Source organism: Sorex araneus, chromosome 1 (assembly GCF_027595985.1).
Source record: "Sorex araneus isolate mSorAra2 chromosome 1, mSorAra2.pri, whole genome shotgun sequence".
NCBI classification, from domain to species: domain Eukaryota; kingdom Metazoa; phylum Chordata; class Mammalia; order Eulipotyphla; family Soricidae; genus Sorex; species Sorex araneus.
In genome coordinates this window covers 330,513,520-330,538,280 of record NC_073302.1, presented here as the reverse complement: position 1 = coordinate 330,538,280, position 24,761 = coordinate 330,513,520, and the positions used below count along the sequence as shown (strand labels likewise).

Sequence of the window (24,761 nt, the reverse complement as noted above, 5' to 3'; positions counted from 1 at the left end):
ACCAATCTTGTTTCATAATAGCTATGTTACTTGCTTTAATAACAGCTGTATTTTGATTGTAGATTCAAAGGTGCCCTTTCCCTTCCCTCAACATCTTTAAAGTAACATTTTTAAAGCACAATAACTTAACCAGATGGAAAGCTGTATGTGCCAAAGCCCACTAAGGAGTGTGAGACTGGGGAAATACAAAAATCCATTCCTTAAAAAAATTCAAGTACTAGATCTAGTCCCTCATTTCAACAGAACCTAGATTTGAAAAACAGAAAGGCATTTTCCAATATGTACTTTTCAGAAGGAAATTAGGAAGGGAAGAAGGCAGGCATATTTTCTGATTCAGTAACATAGTAAAAGCATCTACAGAATAAAATTTCAAATAGTATAAACTGAAGTCTTACAAAGCAGTTTTATCTAACTATTTGGTCCAGGAGGTTGTTTATTTAGTGAAAGACAATGGAGGAGATGAAAAAAACAATTAGAAATGGAGAAGATTGCAAACAGAAAACCAGACACGATTATTAAAATGATATAGAATGTGATAGTTACATATAGCTAAGCACACAATAATTTGAGGAGAAAACTAAAAACAGATTAGAGATTGGAATAGGAGAAATCTTAATAATGGCACCATAACTTTAAATTTTTAAATAATATATATATAGCTGAGTTGTATTATAGGAAAACTGATTAAAATGGTTGTCAAGGCAAAAATTACATAAATCTGCCATGAGCTAAACAAATATCTACCACCTGAGAAACAGATAATATTTTCAGGACAAGGTACGTCTGTCCTCTAGGTTCATCTATAATTGATATATATGGAAATGTATATACATATATATGAGAAAAATGCTGAATACAGTTTCATATAATCTCAATACATGAAGTGGTTGAAAAGTTGTTTTGTTTGAAACTGCTTTTTTCTCTAGTATATAGTCTAAACGGAAGACATCAAACTGAACTACTTTATTTGAATTACTCAAAGCTTTCCGTACCAATAAAATGGCTAATGCTCTTTTTTAGCAACATAAAGAAAATGTCTTTGCCTTAGTACTAAATGCACCTCCTGGAACCAATCTAAGCATCTAATATGTTATCTAATCCTACTGTAAGAACTTGTACCTTATAACTCTTATTTATGTTAAGATGAAAAATTTGTATCATCTTCAAAAGAGATGATAGATAACTAAATGTAATAACAGCAATCCAACAAATTTAGCTCTGTATCAGTTAGCATTTGAATTGCATTTGAAGAATCAATGTTGTGCAACTTGTTCTTAACCGACTTTAGATTACGGTCTCTCTACTTCCTTTGTGATAGAAAAAGAAATCTAACCATACATAGCCTTCTTGTTTCTGGGGTAACTATTTTCAAAGTAAAAAGCAAATAATAATAATATATTTGCATTTAAAATATTATGTCACCAGATTGATCATACAATTTAGCTATCATCAAATAATACTTACCAATACATACATCAATTTTCCCTTTAATAGCAGCTTCATGCAGAGGGGTATAGTTCCAGTTATCTCTGGCATTTGGATCAGCTCCTTGGCACAGTAACAGACTCACAACCTCAGCATGGCCAAAAGAACAAGCATTATGAAGTGGGATGAGACCTCCATCATCACGAGCATGGACATTAGCACCCATCTGTAGTAAGTGTTCTACGACATCCTTTCTTCCAAAACCTAAAAAAAATTAAAAATATGCATTTATACAATTTTGTAAAAAGAAACATTAGAATTTCTTTAGCAATCTCAACAAATATGACCATGTTCTATAGCAAAATAAAAGTAGTGCTTCCTTTTTTCTCTTTTTAAATATGGATACCATTCAAACTGATTCTCTAATCTCCCGGAACTAAGAACATCCTTCCTTTAATCTTTGGGGAGTTCAATCAAAGAAACATTTCTTAAATATAATTGCTGGGCAACTATGCTTGATATGGAAAACAAATGAGGCTAAACTCCTATCTAATGTATTTATTTTCATTCTTCAAAGCACAAAATTATAAGTATGAAATATGTCTCCTGGATCTTAAGAGATAAAGGTTATGCAAATGTTCTGACATGCCAAATCGAACATAAGTCACAACAGTTGACATTATACTAGGGGAAATGGAAAGGAATGTATGGATGCTAAAACTATGCTGTGATGGGGCTGGAGAAACAGTACAGTGGGTAGGATGCTTGCTTTGCACATGGCCGACCCGAGTTCAATCCCCAATATCCCATATGGTTCTCTGAGCACTAGCAGAAGTAATTCTTGAATGCAGAGCCAGGACTAATTCCTGAGCACTGCCAGGTGTGTCCCAAAACCCAAACAAATCCAATAAATGCTGTGATGATTTGGTAGCTAAAGGTCTGAAAAGAATTAAATATCAAAATATCTACTCTTGGGACTGGTAACCAAACTGAAAGATGTAATTAAGTAAAACAATTCAAGTTTGAATTTACTGATATGAGGAATGTGAAACTTTAAAAATGACTGCAAAATGTGAGGATATAGGCATTTGAAAATATAAAACCAGACCACTAATAAGCATCAGAGTTCTCAGAAAAAGGTGGGAAAGGCAGTCAAGCAGTGTTACGCCTTGCAAAAACTTAGAAAAGCATCAAGAACATAAAAAAAATCAAAAAGCAACAATATCACGCAAATTTCAACATGATGAGAACTTAGCAAGATCAATAAAGGGAAAAAATAACCAGTGATAATTTGAAATTGCAGTCATGAAATTGCGAGTAATACTATAATAAATTGTTGAATGAAAACCACAATTATTAGCATTTTTATCTTTGCAAGCTAATACGTTCCTTCCCGCTTTAGTAGGTCTTACTGACTAGATAACAATACCTCTATACTGTCACTTCCTGCGTAACACTGTTAGAAAATAGCACCTTAAAAAACAACAAAAAAAAAGGTAGGAAAGTCCTATTTTCCTCCATTTATGCATAGGGGGGAAATATTTTAAGATGTGTCCTTCAAGTTATCTGTAGAAATTCAGCTCTAAGTAAAAAATCCCCAAAAGTTTCCACAGATATGTATCATCTTACTACTAGTACCTGCCACAACTTCGGTTAGTCATGGATAAGAAATCTTTATCCTAATACTGAAGTTAAACACCAACAAGAAAATTCTTCAACAATTCAAAAACACTTTGATATTAAGTATAAGATCACTGGTATCTAGTAACAAGGTCTGAGTTTAATGATGAAATTTTTTTTTATGTATTCTGCATTTTAGCCATCTGAAATTAAAACTTAAGAGGCACAACCCTGGTTAATACTAAATCTTATAAACTATGACTTCCAAATTTTAACAGAGAAAAACTTAAAGTGCTTTGAATATTTTAAAATGGCTTTATTTATAATAGCAAAACACACTTAAGACTTTTTTTTGTTCTAATTTTGACTGTCAGCAGAGCCACAAACATTGTACTTATTTAAACTGCTAAATGCATTCACCTAAACTGGATTACCAACAAGAAAATTCTTCAACAAGAAAAGTCGTCTTCCATACTTATTTATTAGTATTTATGTATTTAAAATTTTCCCCTTAAGTTAAAAGATATACATTTACATTTTACACAGCCCCAGTCCCAAGAAACTGAGGCATAATGGTGGCATCAGGGCCCTGCTTATTACTCAGGATCTGCTTGTTACTCATTTTGTCTCCCCGATCAGGATCTCCCTTGTCCAAGAGGCATACAACTGCTATGCGCCCACGCATTTCTTTATCAATTCATTATCTCACCATGAAATTTATAAATACATCCTAACCCTAGTCACCTAGACACACACGCGCGCGCACACACACACACACACCCTCACACACACACACACCCTCGGACTACAAAATGGGAAAGCAATGCAGAGCCCCATCATGCATACTGAATGAAGATGGTAGCCTTGAAGACTCACCAGTAATGACAAGCTATATAACCCCTCTGGTAAGAGAGGAAATGCTGGAGATGTTTAGTTCAAAGAAACAATGGAACAGACCACCAATAAAACACAAGAAGATATGAGAGCAGAAATGAGAAAACTACAAACAGAAATGACAAAACTGAAAAACTTGGTGGGTGAAATGAAAAACTCACTAGACGGCCTCTAGCAGCAGAGTAACAGTTGCTGAGGACAGAATCACGGAGCAACAAGATGAAATGCAGAAAACCTCCAGAGAACAGCAGAAGATAAACACAAAATAAACAGTTGACAAAAGAAAACTGGGATGAATTCAAGAATCATCAGGGTCCCAGAGAGGAAGGAAGACGGCCTGATGAAGAAGCAACAGTCAAAGCCGTCATTGCTGAGAAGTTCCTGGAGCTAAAGACTGCATGTACCCAGATCCAGGAGGCCCAAAGGGTACCAGCTAAAAGAGAACCAAATAAAAATACTGCAAGACACATTCCAACCTGATAAAAACCACAGAAAAAGACAGAACATTGAAAGCAGCAAGATCAAAGAACCATGCTTAAGACTTAAGCAGATTTACCAAACCTAACCTTTCAGGCTCTAAGATAATGGGGGGGGGGGGGGCGAGGAGGAGAAGGGGGGAAGGACCTCAATGAAATGAACACCTCACCAAGAATATTTTGCCCACTCAGATTCTAATTCATATTTAAATGAATGATACACATCTTCACAGATAAATAACTCAGGAACTTCAGAGACTCAAACCATCTTTACAAGAAGAATTAAGGAGGATATTTTAAGAAAAGATGAAACCTACAAACACTCCAAATCTCTGCTGAAAGATGATACAAAACTGCATGTCAATGGGCTAAATGCACCAATTAAGGGAAAAGTGGCCGGCAGGATGGATCAGAAAACTGAACCCAACATCTACTGCCTACAAAAAAACACACTTCAGGAGTCAGAGTAAACACAGACTAAAGCCTAAGGTTGGAAGATAATTCTTCATGCAAACAACTCCCTCAAAAAGGCCGAGGTGGCCATACTTAGTATCAGATAACACAAACTTCAGGTTCAAAAAGGTTGTAAGAGAGAGCAAAAGTCATTTCTTAATGATCAAGAGTACATCAAGAAGATCTCACACTCCTAAATATATATGAGGAACCAGCAAAATAATTAAGCAACTGCTTAAGGGCTTTAAAGACATTAAGAGCAACACAAGAGTAGCTGGAGACTTCAACAAAGCTCTGTCACCTCTCAATACATGAACTAAAGTTCAGTAAGGAAATACTTGCTTTGAAGGAAGAAATGTAAGAGAGATTTAGAAAATACATATGGGGCTTTTTCCAGAATCTGGAAAAAATCTGAGTGCCCTAGAACAGATGACTGGTTGAAGAAACTTTGGTACATCTATACAATGGAATACTATGCAGCTGTTAGAAAAAATGAGGTCATGAACTTTGCATATAAGTGGATCGGCATGGAAAGTATCATGCTAAGTGAAATGAGAAAGAGAGAGACAGACATAGAAAGATTGCACTCATCTGTGGAATATAGAATAACAGTAGGAGACTAACACCCAAGAATAGTAGAAATAAGTACCAGGTTGACTCTATGGCTTGGAGGCTGGCCTCACAGTCTGGGGAGAGGGCTACTCAGAGTAGGGAACACCAAGTAAAATGTGGTCCAAGTAAAATGTGGTCGGAGGCCATTGGGGGGAGGGTGATGCGTGCTGAATGTAGACTAGAGACTGACCACAATGGCCACTCAACACCTTTACTGCAAACCACAACACCTAATTAGAGAGAGAGAACAAAAGGGAATACCCTGCCACAGTGGCAGGGTGGGGTGGGGGGAGATGGGAATGGGGGGTGGAAGGGATGCTGGATTTATTTGTGGTGGAGAATGGGCACTGGTGAAGGATAGGTTCTTGAATTTTGTATGAGGGAAACATGAGCACAAAAATGTATAAATATGTAACTGTACCCTCACAGTGATTCATTAATAAAAATAAGTTATAAAAAAATTTAAAAATAATTCTGCAAACAATAATTAGGTAAAGAGGGGAAATCTAAAAACAATTGTGGAGTACTCAAAGTATGGAAATTGTGCTATATTTCTGGTTAGTGTAATTTGGAGCAGGGGCGTGAAACATAGGGGGAAGTTCATTTAAACATACCAATAATTTTTTTAAAAATGTTAACTCTGGAGAGCAGATGGATATTAAAAAAGTTCATTTAAAATACTGTACTCAAGACATTAAAGAACAAAAACTAAGCAAATTATTTGAAAGAAAATAATTAAAAGAACAAAAATGGTATAACATCATGATAATAAAAAATTTTAAATCTGAAAAAAAAAGAAAATACATATAGGGCTTTTCATCTTCAAAACACTGAATACATATTATTCTCCAAGGGACATGGGGCACTCTCCATGACAGACTACATGCTGGGACACAAAACATACTTCCACAAAGTCAAGAGCATAGAAATCATACAAACTATCATTTCAGATCATGATGCACTGAAAATAGAAGCTACAAACAAAAAATGGAGAAACAACCCAAACACTTGGAAATTAAATAGCTCATCAACTAGTGGGTCAGCAATGAAATCAAAGAGGAAATTAAAAGGTTCCTGAAAATAAACTTGTGCGATACAGTAAAAGCAGTATTAAGAGGAAAGTTCATAGCTATGCAAGCATTCATCAGGAAAGAAGTACCACATAACTTGATTGTACAACCTAAGAAACTGGAAAATCACCAACAAAGGAAGCTCAAAGAAGGCCGGAGGAAGAAAATAAAACTCAGAGCAAAAATTAATGAACTAGAATCCAAGAAACAACTCAAAAGATCAATGAAACCAAGAGTTGGTTCTTTAATTAATACTCAAGATTAACAAATCATTGGCAAAACTCAAAGAAAGAGATAGGGCACCCTAATAAGCCAAATCAGAAATCAAAGTGGGGACATCACAATAGATAACTCAGAAATTCAAAGGATCATCAAAAATAACTTTGAGAATATTTATGCTATGAAATAGGAGAACTTAGAAGAAATGGATAAACTGTTGGATTCCTATAATCTTCCAAAACTGAACCAAGAAATACAGAATACCTGAAAGACTTACCACTTTTGAAAAAATCGAAATGAAAATCAAAAGTCTACCCAAAATCAAAAGCCCAGGTCCAGATGGATCCACTGGTGAATTCTTTCAAATCTTTGAAGACCTACTACCAATTCTTTTCAGGCTCTTCCAAGAAACAGAAACACTCCCAAACAATTTCTATGAAGCAAACATCACCTTGATGCCAAAAGCAGACACAGATACCACCAAAAAAGAAACTTACAATATCCCTGATGAACAGAGGTGCAAAGATCCTCAACAAAATACTACCAAATAGAATCCAACTCACTAAACACCATGACCAAGTAGAATTGATCCAGAGATACAAAAACAGTTTAACATATGCAAGTTAATCAATGTAATACACTACTTTTTTTTTTTCCACTTTTTGGGTCACACCCAGCAATGCACAGGGGTTACCCCTGGCCCTGCACTCAGGAATTATTCCTGGTGGTGCTCAGGGGACCATATGGGATGCTGGGAATAGAACTCAGCCAGGTGCTAGGCAAATGCCCTACCCGCTGTGCTATCGATCCAGCCCCCAATACACTATTATTTTTTTGTCAATGAAAAAAAAAGAAGAATCGTATGTTCAAATCAATAGATACAGAGACATATCAGGTATATGACCAGTTAATCTTTAAAGGAGCAAAAATCATGAAGTGTAACAACAAAAAAAATCTCTTCAACAAGTGGGTGGGGAAGACTGGTCAAATCCATGCAAAAATAAAAATAACTCAAACCTCTTTTTAACACCATACAACAAAATGCAACAGCAGATGAGAACAAATGTGTCTTCTATTAACTCAGACATTAAAGTGATTTGCAAAGTATGAAATAATGCCTCTCATTAATCTTTATTTTAGAATATAGCCAGTTTTCATCAAAAAATGATGTACATAACACTCGATTATTTCTATTTTTGTACTTGTTTTAATCCCAACATAATAAATCATCAAAGACAAAACTCATGTAAACAAAGCTCTCAATTATTTTTAAGAGTATAAAGAGCTATGAGATGAAAAATTTGAGAACTATTATTTATTTTCATAATAAATTTTCTCAAGGGCAGGAAATACCATTCTCATCATTATGCTCCTTATGGCACTTAATATTTATTGAGTTGTTGCTAAACTACTTTAAAATCTCAGGGCACCCTTTAGGACTCGCAGACTTCTGAGTAACTGAACAAAGGGAAAAATACACACTATGGAAGGTCCCAATGACTACTAAGCAAGTCACAGTAAAGTCTTTTAAATTTCTATATGCATTTCATCAATACTAAGTTTCACAATGCCAGAGAAGAATTAATATCACTAAGAATGTAAATGTATTCTTATTATTAAATTATTAATGAATGGAAATGTAAAAATAGAAGGTCTTCTCAACAAATCACTAGTACTCACTGTGTTGAATAAGCTACTTCTACATTTCATGTGATTCGATTAAGGTGAGTTCACTTGAGGTCAGAGACAGAAAATAGTATAGGAGACAAGAAGCATCCCCTACAGCAGCTGACTACAGTTCAATTCCCAGCACCACATATATTCCCCTGAGCACCACCAGAGGTCACTCCTTAGCACAGAGTCAGGAACACTAACACTACTGGGTGTGACCCAAACCCACCAAAACCCCCTGTCCCTGCAAAAGACTTCTCTCTATAAAACAAGACATCAAAATCAAAATGTCCACAGATACAGATATCTTGCATTATTTCTATTTTGGCAAAATACCTGTAACAAAACCTACAATTACCATTTCAAGTGTATAATTCAGGAGCAATAAGTACTTTTCAAATTGTTTTGATTTCCATAGTTTGTTTTCTTTACAACTTCCATGAATCAAAATATATAGCAATGAAGATAATTTTAAGCAAGTAATCTTTTTTGTTTGTTTGGGGGGTGGCACTCCTGGCAGAGGTCAGGGCTTACTTCTGATGATATTTGAGGACCAAATGTGGTGCTGGGGATCTAACCTGGGTTGGCTGCATCCAAGGCAAGTGTCCTATCCACTGTACTCTCTGGACCCAGAGTTAAGCAATCTTTTAAGGAAAGATGTTCCAAAATTAAACCCCTTTGTTTAATCACAAAGTTCTTCAAAGATCAGTTCCAATCACACGCTTTATAAGGCAACTGAGGGGCCAACTTCCAATATTTGTAAAAGTTCCAATATGGTATTACTAAAAGCATGGTCTCATGAATCCTGAATCCACAGTTAGCTTTGCTGTAGTTTACAGACCAAAAGGAAGTGTCAGAGGGAAAAAATATCAAAATGACTTTAGTGGTAATGAAAAGATGGACTGCTTACCTTGCTCTCAAAAATTTCTACAAAGGCTTTCTCCTTCTTGCTCTGCCATCTCAGGTGATATCTGCCTCAAACTGACATTACTGGGCCTGGTCTGGAAGGCAGATGCAGAGCCCCTCTTTTCCATCTGGATCCCAGCAGCCTCCACACCTAACTTGAGCCATATTAAGGGCCTACCCCACAGCTCCTGAAGCACACAGCTGTTTATACAGCCGTACAACAGATCTACTCAACAAATCACTCAAAGCTCACACTTATGCTTCCTGTCATTCAATGAAGAAGGGCAGAGGAGAGAAAAAGCAACCTCCAGCCTAATCCATCAACATCTTCCAGGGGGTTTAACTGCAAAGACTCACTCCCAGCACAGCAAGAGCACTAGAAAATCAAAGGGGAGAACACATAGAAGCCCACCAAGTGCAATGAGTGAAAACACCATAAACCAGCACAGTAAATCCTCCAAAAATTGTAAAAAACTAAGCACACCAAAGGGTGTGTGTACTCGCAGGCTCTCTGGGCGGCTCTGTCTCACCGCCCGTGTTCGGTGCTCTGGAACCGCTGTGTATGGGCTGGATCGGGATGGCTGTTGGCCAAGGGCAGGCGAAGGAATAATGAGGACCAAGCTCATTATTGGTATATAATAAATGATTAGTTACCATTTATTCGATCTTCCATCTTTCTCATCTCCAGCACTCCTAGCTAGGACCTCTCTCTAGATCTACCACAGCATCTTGTCTCTCTCCCCCTCTTTTTCTCTCTCCACCTTGTCCTCTAGGCTACACACAGCCAGGTAGCAAAATCAACAGAAGAAAGCCCTTCCTGAGGGCCACCAGGTTCAAAGGGAACTCTACCTAAGGGCATTCCAAAACCCTTCCCTACTGTCAGCAGGCAAAATACCTCTTAAAGTGTTTTTCTCCTTTCCTTAGTCCAAACACTCATTAACATCTTAATACTAGTTATTTTTTTTATGGACATAGCAAGAGATACATTGAGTTTTGCAAGGCAGCTCTCCTGGCAACATCTTGCCACAGACTCAGACTAAAGCACTCAGACCAGATTAATCATTCCTAATCCTAGCAGGGTCCGAATCTAGTTATCACTGTTTGGATCATGACAGCATTTGTCCAAGACCAAGCTCTTAACTTATAGTTAAGCATTAGGCACTTTGGCCAGGCCCATCTCGATGCCAGGGTAGCACACAACTCACTGCTTGCCCTGGGTCTGTCCCATCCCTTGTCGGGACCCTGCTTTTGGGGGTGCTAGGAAGTAAGGGCAGCTGAGGCTTAGGTCAAGAGAACAGATGCCCAGGAGGAAAATATCATGTAGAGTCAAATGACTCCCAGGTTACAAAAGCATAGCATTTGCTACAGTCTTCCTGTGTCCATACAAAAGGACATGGCTCTGAATAAACTATACAAAGGACTCAAGGAGAAGAGAAAAACAATATATACAAATTAACAGAGCATTAAGAAAGAAGCTACAAATAAACACAGAGGAATGGGAGCACTGTGATGGGAGTAACCCAATAAACCTAAACTACCTGAGGCTATGTTATCCTACAAAAAATGACTTTGGTGATACCATGATGAGGATGTTTAATGAACTCAAAGAAACAATGGCACAGGTAGTCAACAAAACATAAGAAAGTATAAGCATGGAAATTTAAAAGACTAGTCAACAATGAAGGACAAGGTAGGTGATATTTTTAAAGGATTCAGGAGAAGCTTGAAATAGTGGAACAGCAGCTGAGCAAACAAGAGCAAGGAGCTAGAAGAAGAGGAGGAACCTGCTAGGAAACTGCAGATGGTGGAAGATAGTTCGAAAAGAAATGAACAACATTCCAGAGAACTATGGGATGAGTTCAAGAGAAGTAATGTAAGAATCATCAAAGTTTTAAAGAACAGGAATACAAATGTGATAAAGAAATAATATAGAAGTCATCGATAAGAATTACCCAGAGTTGAGGAATATAAGCATCAAGATACAATAGATACAAAGGGTCTCAATGAATATAGACCCAACAAGGAAAACTCCAAGACACACTATACTCAAAATGACAAAATCCAAATACTGAAAGCAGCAAGACCAAAAAAGAAACTTACAAAGGAAATCCCATAAGATGTACAGCAGATCTATCAAATGAGACTCTACAAACTATGAGAGTATAAAGGAATATAGTAAGAAAACAAAAAACAAAAAAAAAACTCAAATAAATGAACAGCTCACCAAGAATATGCTATCCACCTAGATTATCATTCAAATTTGAAAGATTCAAGGGGTTCACTGACAGGCAACAGCTTAGGGAACTCATAGCCCTGAAACCACTTTTGCAAGAAGATGGGCAGTGAAGAAAGCCTGCCCAAGGGTGCATGGGGGTAGGAGGGAAAAGGGTAGGAGGGAAAAAAAAGGTAGGAGGGAAAAGGGTAGAAGGATAGGAATGGGGATGGGGGGGGTGGTTATCTATGGAGGCACTGGTGTTGGAACACTATATTGTGAAGAACTTTGTAAATAACCTTGACCCAATAAAAATCAAAAAGAGGAAAGATGATATTTCCACTTATATTTTCAGAAAAAAATGTTTTGAGAAAGCAGTAACTATTCCACTGACATCTTATTTCTCCTTGCTAACAACTTTCTATTTCAGTTTCATGGGTCAAGTGGTTTTAGGGTAGCTTGATGTAAGCTTAATTTTGGTTTCATCACTTAGTCCTTGTTGATGTATTTAAATTTTTTATCGAGGCCATTCCAGTGTAGACCTGAAGGTTTAATGCCTGACCTGATGAAGTGCTGCTATTCAGACCCCATGATGTTAGGATCCAAACCACAAGTGTCACCTAGCAGTGCTCAGGGGTGATAAGAGTCACCGACAGATACTCCAGAAGGCCAACAAGGTTACCTCAGGAGCTGCCAGGGATCAAACTCTGAACTGAATAGGCTTCTTTGGCTCCATCACTGACAGTCATGAGACCTTGGACAAAACATTACTCCCTAAGCTCTATCAATAGTATCTGCAAAATAATTAAAACCTATTTGGTATGACTGCTATAAACATTAAACAAAATTACAAAAGGAAAGTACAAAATTCACTCCAAGACAATTGTTACTCTTTTTATTCAGGTTTAAACTAATACATAGTAACGACATCAAAACTTGTTTCATTTTAACATATTCTAAAGCAATGAAAGATCCAGTGATGTCAGAACACTGAGCTTTTACACATGAAAGAACATTTACATATAGAAGAAAATCAAAAGATATGAAAAGTTAACTTATAAAGTCACTTGCTTGAATATTGACAAGGCATATAAGCAATTTAAATGAATTTTTACTATATACCTCAAACTTATTTGTTTTTATAAATTCCAGTAAGATTCAATCATAGTTTTCTATTATTAAATTTAAATTCTGGTGGGTTTTGGGAGTAGAGGAATTATCTAATTTTTTTTTAGTCCAAAAAGTTGGGGAGGGGTTGTTTTGTTTTTTAGTTTTGGGGGGCAGGGGTAGGAGAACTGAGCCGCATCTGGTAGTCCACAGGGCTTACTTCTGACTATACTCAGGGGACCATATGTAGTACTGGAGATCAAACTAGGGTTGGTCACATGCAAGGCAGATGCCTTAAACCCTGTAATATCTCTTGGTTCTGTGTGAGCCGTGACTGTGTGTGTGTGTGTGTGTGTGTGTGTGTGTGTGTGTGTGTGTGTTTGAGAGAGAGAGAGAGAGAGAGAGAGAGAGAGAGAGAGAGAAAGGGAAAGAGAGAAAGGGAAAGAGAAAGAGAGTCTGTGTTTAACAAATGAGCCTATTTCCTGCAAAAATTAATAGCATGGCTTAGCATCTTAAGATATTTTTAAAAACAGCTAAAATATATTAACTATGATTCTCATTTCTTACTTAAAAAATTTCCAGTCAATATCAAAATAACATGAGATTTCATAAAAGTAGAACAAGATGGATGAGAGTGTGAAATTGTTTCCATGGATGGCGAATGTATTAGAAGACAGGCATCTGGTCTTCCAATGCCGAGTCAGACACATATATATTTCAAAAGCATTCTAACTGGACACTAACCATGCATCAGAGGCATGAGATTATTTTAACACAATTACTGATGATACAGGGACACTTTAGTTTTAAGGATTTCTTGTTCAATAAGTAGTTTAAGCAAATTCAAATAACTTCTTTTCCAGTTTATAGTGAACATAAGTCATCTGAATGCGTCCTCTGTTTTAACTCAACACAGAAGTAAAAGGTTTCAGGTCCAAAGAACCACATGGGAAAAACCTGCCATCAACCGTAAATTTAGCTCCTTTTACTCCAAAGATATAAATGTCTTACAAAATTTTATATCCACAAACTAAGAAAAAAGGAAAGGAAAAGTGGCTTACATTGCTCTAGTTCTAGAAAAAAATACTTGTTCAAACAGGCAAAACAAGTTTCTGCCGCTCAGAGAATACACAGCAACTCACTACAGAGAAGCGCAATCTTCACAAGGATGAAGTCTTAAAAGGAAAACCAAGTGCGCACACAAAGAGAAAACACTCATCACTTTCCTCAATTACAGGAAATCGAAATGAAGTTGTTTTTTTTTTAGTGACCTCAATAAACAAACATAATGAGGGAATAACAAATAGACAAAGGTAACAGAATCTCAGTCAGTCTACAGGACTGAGTTAGCCAAAGGGGTAAGAAGGTAGGAAGCAGCCTGAACATACTGGTGGACAAACCCTAACACTAGTGGCAAGTGTGGTACAGGAACACTGCATGTCTGAAGTTTTAGTAACAGCATTATTGCCTAAATTTAAAAAGTAGTAAATAATTTTTTTACTAAAAAAGTGTTTAGAGGTCCTTATTGTTATCCTGGGCACCTAGACTTCTGTAGAAACGCCTATAAAACCATCCCTGCTCAATTCTATTAAGAATTCATGTTGATAAACATGGTATTGGGAACCATGACATCAGGGGTGTAACCCACCTGGGGGGGGGGGAATTTTATTAGAAATAACTGTTACTGTATCACTGTCATCCCATTGTTCACCAATTTACTCAAGCAGGCACCAGTAATGTCTCCAGAAATAACAGGCCAAAGTAATTTTAAGGCCTTGTCACTGGGGGAAACGTAAGAATTTAACAATGTCTCTATCTTCAGTTGTATCTACTGCACATTTTACAATCAACTACTCAAAACTTTGTCCATAAATGCTATTAAAAAAAAAAACTCAAGAATGAGCTAATCAGCTTTTACCCTCATTTTGTTATGGAACTCATGATAATCTTCACTCCTCTTCAAAACCTAACACTGTGGGGCTGGAGCAATAGTACAGCGGGTAAGGCGTTTGCCTTGCATGAGGCCGACCCAGGTTCGATTCCCAGCATTCCATGTGGTCCTCTGAGCACCACTAGGGGTGATTCCTGAGTACAGAGCCAGGAGTAACCCCTGTGTATTGCCAAGTGTGACCCATAAAGAGAAAAAAAAAAAAAAAACCCTAACACTGCAATACAATTTGTTTCCTCAGCATCATCTGCATTATTTTTCAACTCCTGAGCTCTAAAACTGTGTTTTTAAAAACATTATTTAGGCTCACAATAAGGCCCTCGATGATACTCATCTCTAGCCCCTAAATGCTAAGGAGTCACATTCATTAGGTGTGAATGAAAGAAACCCTTGTCCAGTGATCTATAGAATGTCTTTTTTTTTTTTTCTTTTTGGGTCATACCTGGAGATGCTCAGGGGTTACTCCTGGTTCTGCACTCAGGAATTAATCCTGGCAGTGTTCGGGGGACCATATGGGATGCCAGGGACTGAACCTATGTCAGTCACGTGCAAGGCAAATGCCCTACCCTCTGTATTACCGCTCTAGCACCAGGAAGGAAATAGGTACCCCCGGGAGGAAAAAAGGATAAATATTTTGTAAGAAAGTTCCATGTAAAAAAACTCTCAGGAAGAGACCTTATGTATAAAATATCCTAAAGTACCCTTAGCAGAATGTCTCTGGTTAAGGCTCCTCAGAAAGAATCACACTGGCTAGCTAAAGTGAGCTAGCAGAAAGTTAAGTTTATTTCAACTGTACCTCTGAAATAGCATAGTCTACAAGCTGGCTAAAAAGACTTCCACTATTCTAAGGGCAGTTCAGCATGAGAAGGACGGACTAGAAAATTATCCTCGACATCTCACATCTCTATCTTATCCTTAGAATGAGCAATTAATTTTATACAAAAAAAATTAGGTCAAATACCAGGCAAAATACCTTTAAAAATTGAGCTGAACTGAAGATGGAACTCAGTGGTAGGGTACTTGCCTCGCAGGAATGAGATCCTGGGTTCAATTCCCTGCACCACATTCAAATTTAAAAATAACAACAAAAAAAATCTGATTCATTTTAAAGTAATTTGAAAATAACATCCCTAAAGACAGTACACACCAGAATATAATGCTCAATAAGATAAAATTATGATCCATCCTTTCAACACTAGTTAAAAGACATTAAAGAATAATCAAGAATATGAAATATACCTGAATTAGAAATATGAAAGAATTCAAAACAAAAATCATTTCAGATTCTAAGGCATAAATGAGGAAAAAAAATAAAAATCACAGACAACGCATTACAGGGATCAATCCTCACACCTGTGCAACAAATATGGTCCATAAGGGTCACGGTTTTTATAGTTTCAGTGACACATATGCATTCATTCATGCATCATTTAGAGATATTCCCATGGCACAAAATCTAGACTTCATTTGGGGTTTTTTGGTGCTTTTTTTGTTCATTTGTTTTGGTTTAATTTATAGCCAGTGGTGCTACTCCCAACTCAGTGCCCAGGGCCATTTGGTAGACTTTGGTACCAGGGATCAAAGCTCCCAATACTGCCTCAAGAGATGAAAAGTAAAAATTTTAATGAAAAGAAATTAAGGTGTTTTTTTTATTTTGTTTTGTTAAGGTTTCAAATTTCAATGAATCCAAAGGTAAGTCAGGGCTGTGGAATGGGAGGAATAGGCAGTTCATGTTAACCCTGATATGAGCTCTGGTTTAAAATGAAAAGAGATGTGCAGAGATGTGCAGAGATGTTGATGGCTGTTGAACACTGAATGTACTTCATGCTACTGATGACTTAAAAATGATATTAAATAGTAATTTTTATGTCATGCATATTTTACCTCAGCACTACCAAAAAACCACTATTGATCACAGAGTCCAGAGCAGCTCTCAGCACTGCTAGTGTAGTCCCCAAACAACAAAATCAATCTCTCTCTCTCTCTCCCGCCTGCTCTCTCTCTCATTCTATGTATATATGCATATATATGTACATGTGTACACACACATATGTACACCTATATATCCAGAGACTAAACATCTAGGTAGTTCATTAGAAGATTAAATCAGGGGCTGGAGTGATAGCACAGCGGGTAGGGCGTTTGCCTTGCACGCGGCCGACCCGGGTTCGATTCCCAGCATCCCATATGGTCTCCTGAGCACCGCCAAGGGTGATTCCTGAGTGTAAAGCCAGGAGTAACCCCTGTGCATCGCCGGGTGTGACCCAAAAAGCAAAAAAAAAAAAAAAAAAAGATTAAATCAAATAGTCAAAAATTGATACAAATCTCCCCACCCTCATTCATAAAAAAAAAGAAATGAACACTTTCAAACACAAATTTTATGAAGATAGCATAATCCTAATATCCAAACTGACAAAGCCATTGCAAGAAAAGGAAACAACAGAACAGTATTTCTTACCAGAATAGTTTGAATGAAAACATCTGAAACATCAATTTTTTGTAAAGATATAGAACAACTAGAGTTTTCATATACTGCTGTAGGAAAGTAGAAAGTATAGTCACTCTAAGGAAAATTCAGTGTCATAAAACAATATTTACCTGTCATGCTGTTCCAATTTGGGGCATTTGCCAAAAAGAAAAACCTGTGTTCACAAAAAGAATTTATGTGACTTTTCATAACAGCTTTATTCAAAGCCCCAAACTGGAAGCAGCCTAAAGGACTATAAACGAGAAGGAATAAACGAACTGCAGCATCACTGTCATCCTGTTGCTCATCGATTTGTTCAAGCAGGCACCAGTAACATCTCTCATTGAGAGACTTATTGTTACTGTTTTTGGCATATGCAATAAGCACAGGTAGCTTGCCAGGCTCTGCCGTGCGGGCTCAATACTCTCGGTAGCTTGCCGGGCTCTCCGAGAGGGACGGAGGAGTCGAACACAGGTCGGCCGCGTGAAAGGCGAACGCCCAACCTCTGTGCTATCGCTCCAGCCCAAACTGCAGCATATTCATATAAAATGAAATACCATTAAGACATAAAGGAACTACTGAAACACTTGACAACATTGAAAACATTATGATAAGCAAAAGAAATACTACATGAAATGAGTAAATATTATATGATTCCACTTATATAAACTTCTAAAACAAGTAACTCTTTAATCCACAGTGAAAAAAGAGTTAGAATGGCGGCTGTCTCTGGGGAAAGAAAGACACTACAATTGAGGGAATGAGCAAGAAAGAGCATTCTAAGGTACCAGTGGCTTTCTATATGGCTTGGGGTGCACAGGTGTTTGTATTTGTCAACATGCAGTAAATATACCCAGGAGAGTATACAAGCTGAACATTTTTTAAAAAACTCTTTAAGCAATGAGCCCTATAAAGATATGCATATTGGTACATTCAGGAGAAACTGCAAAGATGGCCTGCAATTTCCAACAACAAGCATCGAAAACCAAAAATATTGATGGAGAGAGGAATAAATGTGCACAAATATGTAACAGAATTCATGCAATATCATGCAGGCAATGTTATACGCTGAAGAGTTTGCTTGTTACCAACTTTTCCTTGTGAGAAATAGCTTAACCTAACAACTCACATACAGCTTATTTGTTCTTTGTGGTACACACCTGGTGCTGCTGAGGGGAGCATATGAAATGCTAGGGATCAAATCCCACTTGGCTACATGCAAGCAAGAACACTGCCCATTTTAAGTCATTTGTATCCAAAGAGTACTATTATTAAGGCAAAAGAAAGAGAAGTTTAGTACATTACTGTACCTAAAACTTCTATCCAGACTTTTTTCCTATATGGGTGGACTGAAATGTTTTGTGGTCACACATACAGTGCTCAAGTGAGATTTCTGGTTTAATATAAAGGAGTAAGTCCTGGGACTACTCTGGGGACAGGACTGAACCTGGGTCAACCGTATGCAAGGCAAGCACTCTACCCTCCTGTTCCTAAACCTCAAAGCACCACATTCGCTTAAAAGTATAATCACAGGCCATGCCAAATGAAGAGGAGTACAAAAGGTTCGCATTCCAAGACAAGATTTCTGACTCATTTTCTTACCCACTGGTGGGCAACAATGAGAAAATAATGTTTTGCAAAAGCACTACTTTAGTACAGTGGGGAAAGGTGAAGACAAGCAGGAACATGCTAAAACATCAGACGAGACATGAGTAAGGTAACTTTCTGAGAATTAAATGAATATTGTATTTAGCATTCAAATCAAAAGAAGCACCAAACTGTCATCCATATATTTTTCTGGCTCTAATAATGAAATGCTTATTACATGTTCCAATCCATATTACGTGTTCTAATTCAAGTCACAAATTATCAGGAAGCCTATTTCAAAACTGTTTAAATTGACTATAAGTACTACAAACTCAAAATTCAATGCTTTTGTTAAAATGGATTATTTCTTTTAAAAAATGCACTTAAGATCTTTCATCAGAATAAAGTGATTGTTCAACAAAATTATGTCACTAGTCAGACTGAATTAAGATGATGGTATCACTCTAAGTGAATACTATTTATAAATAATAACTATTATTTGACTGCTATCCTTTGAACAATAGAAAACCAAAAGTCAAGGATCTTATCTATTGAAGAGAAAGTCTTATATAAACTGTCAATAATAAAAGGACTAGATTACTTCGATATGGCTGTCTTAAGACATTAGAAATAGTTCTGTTTTGTTTTGTTTTTTTAAGGAAACTGAGGATTATGTTTCTAATTGTGGACAAGGAGATTCCATTGTTAATATAATCTCTAAATCATATTTTAAACAAGCATCACAGTCCTAGTGGGTGAGATTCTTAGTTCTACTATAGCAAAGAACTGCAGTACTATTTTAAAAGTCATAGAGACTTAAATATAGCCTCATACAATTCTGAAATATTTTTAAATTATTTTCTTCATTCTATAAAACTGTAGTAACAGTTTTATGAAACTATTATTCTGTAAAATCATAAATGAGGACAATGGTAGAGGGTCTTAGAAACTTTGGTGGTGGCAAGGTACAGTAACGTAATGGTACATCAAGACCTTAAAGAACAGCATTAACCCATAATTTAAAAACAACATTCTTCCTTTCTTCCTTAGCTTAGACTCATCATCTGAATTCACACTGAAAAATATCCTCTTCTCTAGACAGCCATTCTACAACACAAAAGCCCTCTTACATGCTCCAAAGTAGAATGTGCTTTTCCTGCCACTCTAGGTTTCATATATATGTATATAGTATATGTGTATATATGTATACATGTATTATATGTATATATTTCATATATATAAACCCCAACTCTAGGTGGGGATTTTGTTACTGTTGGTCAGACTATACTGTGAACTCCAAAGGGCAGAACATACATGTCACCTCAAAATTGTGTCAGTGTTTAATATTACAGTAAGTAATATCTGTGAGACAACTAAAAATAACTTGCCTAAGTTTTGCCATCCAAAGAACTGTGCCAACTTTATCTTTAAACATCTACTGCAAGACAATTCAACGACTGGCATTCAAATCAACAATAGTCGACTGAGAATTTTTCAACTACTCAGCCCATGCATGATGGAGAAACTAGATTTAACATGCTTTAATGCTCTATACAAACCTAAAAGTATGGTAAACCCTACAAGGGGTCATATTTTAATATGAAGATTAATATGATGGAGATTCTACCATAATTGTATCTTCACAAATGAACTTCTTCCAAAAATGCCACTCAAGGTGAGGCTCACATAACAGCAATGTAATTACAGGTCTGTTTTACACTGTCTTCTAGTCTATCTGGGTACACATAAAACTTTAAGCAAATAAAAAGTAACTAGAGGGGTAAGATCCCATATGAGAGATAAGCTCTACTTTATGTGTGACTAATAACAACAGTATTACACAAATAATAAGTGCAGTGAAGAAATCCACAAGGAAGGAGGTAATCTGTGGAAAATCTGCTGTGGAGGGTGTGAAGTGAACCTGGAAGAACCGATGCTCATGGGTAAGGACTCTGCCTTTCACTCTGAATGACATAAGGAGCCAATGTCAAGTTTTGAGAAGAATAACATGACCTAACACATGCTTTAAGGGTATTATTTTGCCTACTCTTTTGAGAACCTCCTGGCCCTGAGCCAGGCTGTATTCACGAGGGCCCCTCGGAGGGGGGCGGGCTGAGTTTCCCTCCCCACCCCAAGCAGAACCCCGGCAGCCGAAAACCTCCAGAACCCAGCCACTGCCACGCCCAAGGCCACTCTCCACATGCTCAGACGAGCCTCACACATGAAGGAACCGGCAGAGGAACCCAGGTTTGCGGGACTAGAGGCTGAGATCTCCAAGTCTGCTCAGATAGGGCCAGGGCCTCCTCCACCCAGATCCCTGTTTTCCAGTAGCTTGGCAGCATACCCACAAACTGCCCGGGCACCATGTAATCTGATCAACGGTCAAGATCCAACGACTATAAAAAAAAGCTCCTGGAAGAGAGAGACGCAGTAGTTCCTCTGCCCCTCTAGGAGAGCCTGGCAAGCTACCTGTGGTGTACTCAATATGCCAAAAACAGTAACAAATGATGGTCCTCATTCCCCTGACCCTGAAAGAGCCCCTATACACCACTGGGCTAAACTAGCACGCAACAGGGACAAATGGAGACGTTACTGGCGTCTGCTCAAGCAAATCAATGAAAGATGGGATGACAGTGATGACAGTGACAGTGATTACACAAATAAACACAACTAGCACCTGTGAGTGACATAAAACAAAAAGTGTATGGGGGGAAATAACAAGAAATTTGAAACAATGTGTTAAAATAGTTAAATTTGAAATAAAACAAAAGTAAACAACCTTGGCAAATTTACATCAGACCTAGACTTTACATTACCCGAAAGAAAAAGAAATGTTATTTCATCTGAAATAAGCAACATATTTGGCAAAAATGTCCTTAAACAGAAGGCAACTTATGGCCTATTTAGGGAGCAAATTAATTCACTACTTACCTAACAGTCTAACAGTAGTACCTATATATAATAATGGATCCAGTGATGTAATAATCATTCACTGTTTCTCATTTGGTTGGTCAAGACCCACAAACGAATCACAAACTGCATTTCTAAAAACTGAAAGTATATGCTATCAAAATATCAAAGTACAACCCATACATGCAGTATAAGAAAAGCACTGTTTCCTAAAACTTTTCATCCATAGAGGCCAGGACTATGTTCAGTAATGTAAAATAAATTTTTAAGAATGGGGTGCAATAAAAAAAATGCATGATTCTATCCTCATGGTATGTGCGCTCAATTATTAGTTCCGAAATTTTATAAATGTCAAAATACTTCACTGTTCACAAAAATAAAAAGTAGGTCCAGGGACTATGGAGATGGCATGCACAGGGCCCAGGTCTGACTCCCAGCACCCAGAGCTAACCTCACATCTCTGGCTGTAGCACAGCCCCCAGCATCTCTAGGGAGAGAGTGAAAGAAAAGAAAAAGTAACCTTAACCCAATTATAGATCATGGCAGTATGAGTTAAGCGCTAAAATCAAACTGACTTGAGTTCAAATATGTCTCAATTGGGTCATCTGTAAAATGAAGATAGTATCTTCCAAGATCCAGTAAAAATAAGTAACACATAAGGTTTTTAACATGTTATATTAACAGAACAAAATGTAGGAGTGATACATATCAGAAACAGAAAGAAACAAAACAGAAGATTAGAAAGCTTTGGCATATTATCTGAACCTTAACAGAAGGTGAGGTAGCTTTGGCATAATATGAGCCTTGTGGAGTTTATTATTGCTTTGATTGGGTACCTCGCCCTGCAGTGCTCATGGGAACATAGAGTACCAGGATTTGTTCACCAGCTCTTTGGGCCTTTCCCCAGTGCTTTTTCATTTTGTATTTTTCTGCACCTAGATGAATTTTGTGGTGTATACTTATTATGCATTTATAATATCAATGTTTCTAACATATATAGCATAATTATCTTTTTTTCTTTTTTACAGTGCCTGCAATCAAACCCAGGGCATCACCTATACTAAGCAACTGAGCCATAACCTCCGACCCCAACATTACTACCTTCTTTAAGAAAACAAGAATAGGTATCCGGAGAGTGATAGTTCTTTGTTTTCGTTTTACATTTTTCTCTGCATTTTATAAAACTGTTTATTTGTGTTTTCACAATGTTTTGTGCAAATTTGACCAAAAAAATAAATATATGTGTGTATATATACACATATATATGCTGAAAGGTATCTAAGATGTTTCTAAAAAGCAAAACATTAACATACAAAGATGGGTTAGTTTTAGGAATTAGTATTTGCAGGGGTTGGGAGTGGGGGTTGGCGGCACACTTGGCAGGGCTCACGGCTTACTCCTGGTTCTGTGCTCAGGGATCACTACTGCTTTGGTCCGGGCACATACGTGGTGCCCAGAATCTGGTCAGTCACGTCCAAGGCAAATGCCCTACCCGCTGCACTATTGCTCAGGACCTGAAGCACCTGTACTCCACAGACTTCTCAATGCTCACAACACTTTAATACATAACTGTAGCCCAGGAGAAAAGTTTAGGCAACCTCGACTGAACTAGCTAGACGAGGGATCAACAATCTCTTGTTTTCACTGCGCACCCAAATACTCTCCAGCCAGTTGTCTCCAACAGGCTATTTTAGTCTACCCAAGCAATCTGTAAACTTCCAAAAGTTTGTCAACTTAAGTGAAAAATGTCTATCCTTCATCGGCTTATTACCAGGACAAAACACAGCCCTGGATGCCGTCCTTTGGTCCGAAGGCTCTCCGGAAAGGGGCATACTCACACTTTGTCAAAATGGAAAAGGCAACAAACCACAAAACTTCTCCAAGTTGCCCAAGTCAGACTGCGAACTTAAAAAGTTAGGGTACCCAAACTCAGAGGCAACAAGCACGGGGGTGTCGGGGAGCAGCACAAGTGGAGCACGGTGCAAACGGTGCAAACGCTAAAAGAGAAGAGTCCCCCTCGCTCTTACCACACCCCTTTCACCTGTTAAGCCTTAGGGAGAGGGAGGGGCTCTAGCCACGCCCGCAGCTTGACTCCTTCACAAAACTTGTGTGCTCTTCCAGCCTGGGCACCCCCTGCCCGTCTCCCAACACCAAAGCCCTAAGAAAAAAGTCAAAAGTCTCTGACCTGCAGCGAAGTGCAGGGGAGAAGACTTCCGGCCGGCCATGTCCTTAGCGTTCACGTTGGCGGCGTCCACCAGCCTCTTGACCCGCGACACGTCCCCATTGCGACAGGCTTCCAGCAGCTCCCGCAAGGCCCCGCTCACCGCGGGGACCCCTGGCCCGGCCCCCGCGGCCCCAGGCCCCAGGGTCGCGGCGCTGCTAGCTCCGGCCGCCGCCTCGGGGCTCTCAGCCAGGCTCGATCCGGGGGAGGATGGAGAAGAGGAGGAGGAAGAAGTCGGGGAGGAAGAGGATGACGAGGAATTGTTATTGCCCCCGCCGGCTGGGCCGGGAGCGACCCCGACGGTCGATGAAGCTGCGACCGCCGGGAGCACGGGAGCGGGAGCTACCGTACAGACGGGGCTGGTAGCACTGCAACAGCTGGTACTGTCAGCCGGGTCCGGGGATCGGGGCCTGTCGGGTGGGTCCCGACTACCATCCCCCTCCGGCAGCGCTAGGCCGTGCCGAGGGGAGGCGAAGGGGGGCAGGCCACCCACCGTCGGGGAGGCTGGAGTGGTCCCCGGGGCCAGGCCAGGGCTGAGTGGGGGCGGAGGTGGCGGCGGCGGCGCCGGAGCCCCTGGGGCGGGCTGGAGTTGTTGTTGATGATGGTGGTGATGATGCTGAGAGCGACGCGACGCCGCCATCTTCGCACTCCCCCAGCCCTGTCACTGCGGCAACGGCCCCCACCGTCCGTCCTCACTTCCGGCCGGCGAGCCAATGAGCATCCAGCGCACAGGAAATGACGCCAGTTGGAGGAGGCAAAGTCGGCGAGAAGGAGGGAGCTATTGGGAGCTGGGAGCCCGGCTACGGGAGGGGGCGTGGCGTCGGGGGCTAAGGGGCGGGCTTTGTGACGCTGGATGGGCGGGCAGGGCCGATTTGAAAGTTGGGACCAGCTTCTTCAGATGGGAAACTTCCTGCCTTTCTTTCCAGCGTGCTTGCCCAGCTCTTCCCAGTCCTGGCACTAGTA

General features: G+C 38.9%; 1 protein-coding gene across 2 annotated transcripts in view; it reads right to left on the bottom strand.

Annotated features, from left to right (window-relative positions):
- Nucleotides 1–24,457, bottom strand: part of TNKS (tankyrase) — a 220,061-nt gene extending 195,604 nt beyond the window's left edge. For both annotated transcript variants that reach the window (XM_055139929.1, XM_004618903.3), the window contains exons 1-2: nucleotides 23,763–24,457; nucleotides 1,465–1,689 (exon numbers count right to left, since the gene is read on the bottom strand). In XM_055139929.1, the coding sequence (XP_054995904.1) occupies nucleotides 1,465–1,689; nucleotides 23,763–24,438 (901 nt within the window). In that variant the 5' untranslated portion in view covers nucleotides 24,439–24,457. The remainder of the gene's footprint in view (nucleotides 1–1,464; nucleotides 1,690–23,762) is intronic.
- Between the last annotated feature and the right edge of the window lie 304 nt (nucleotides 24,458–24,761).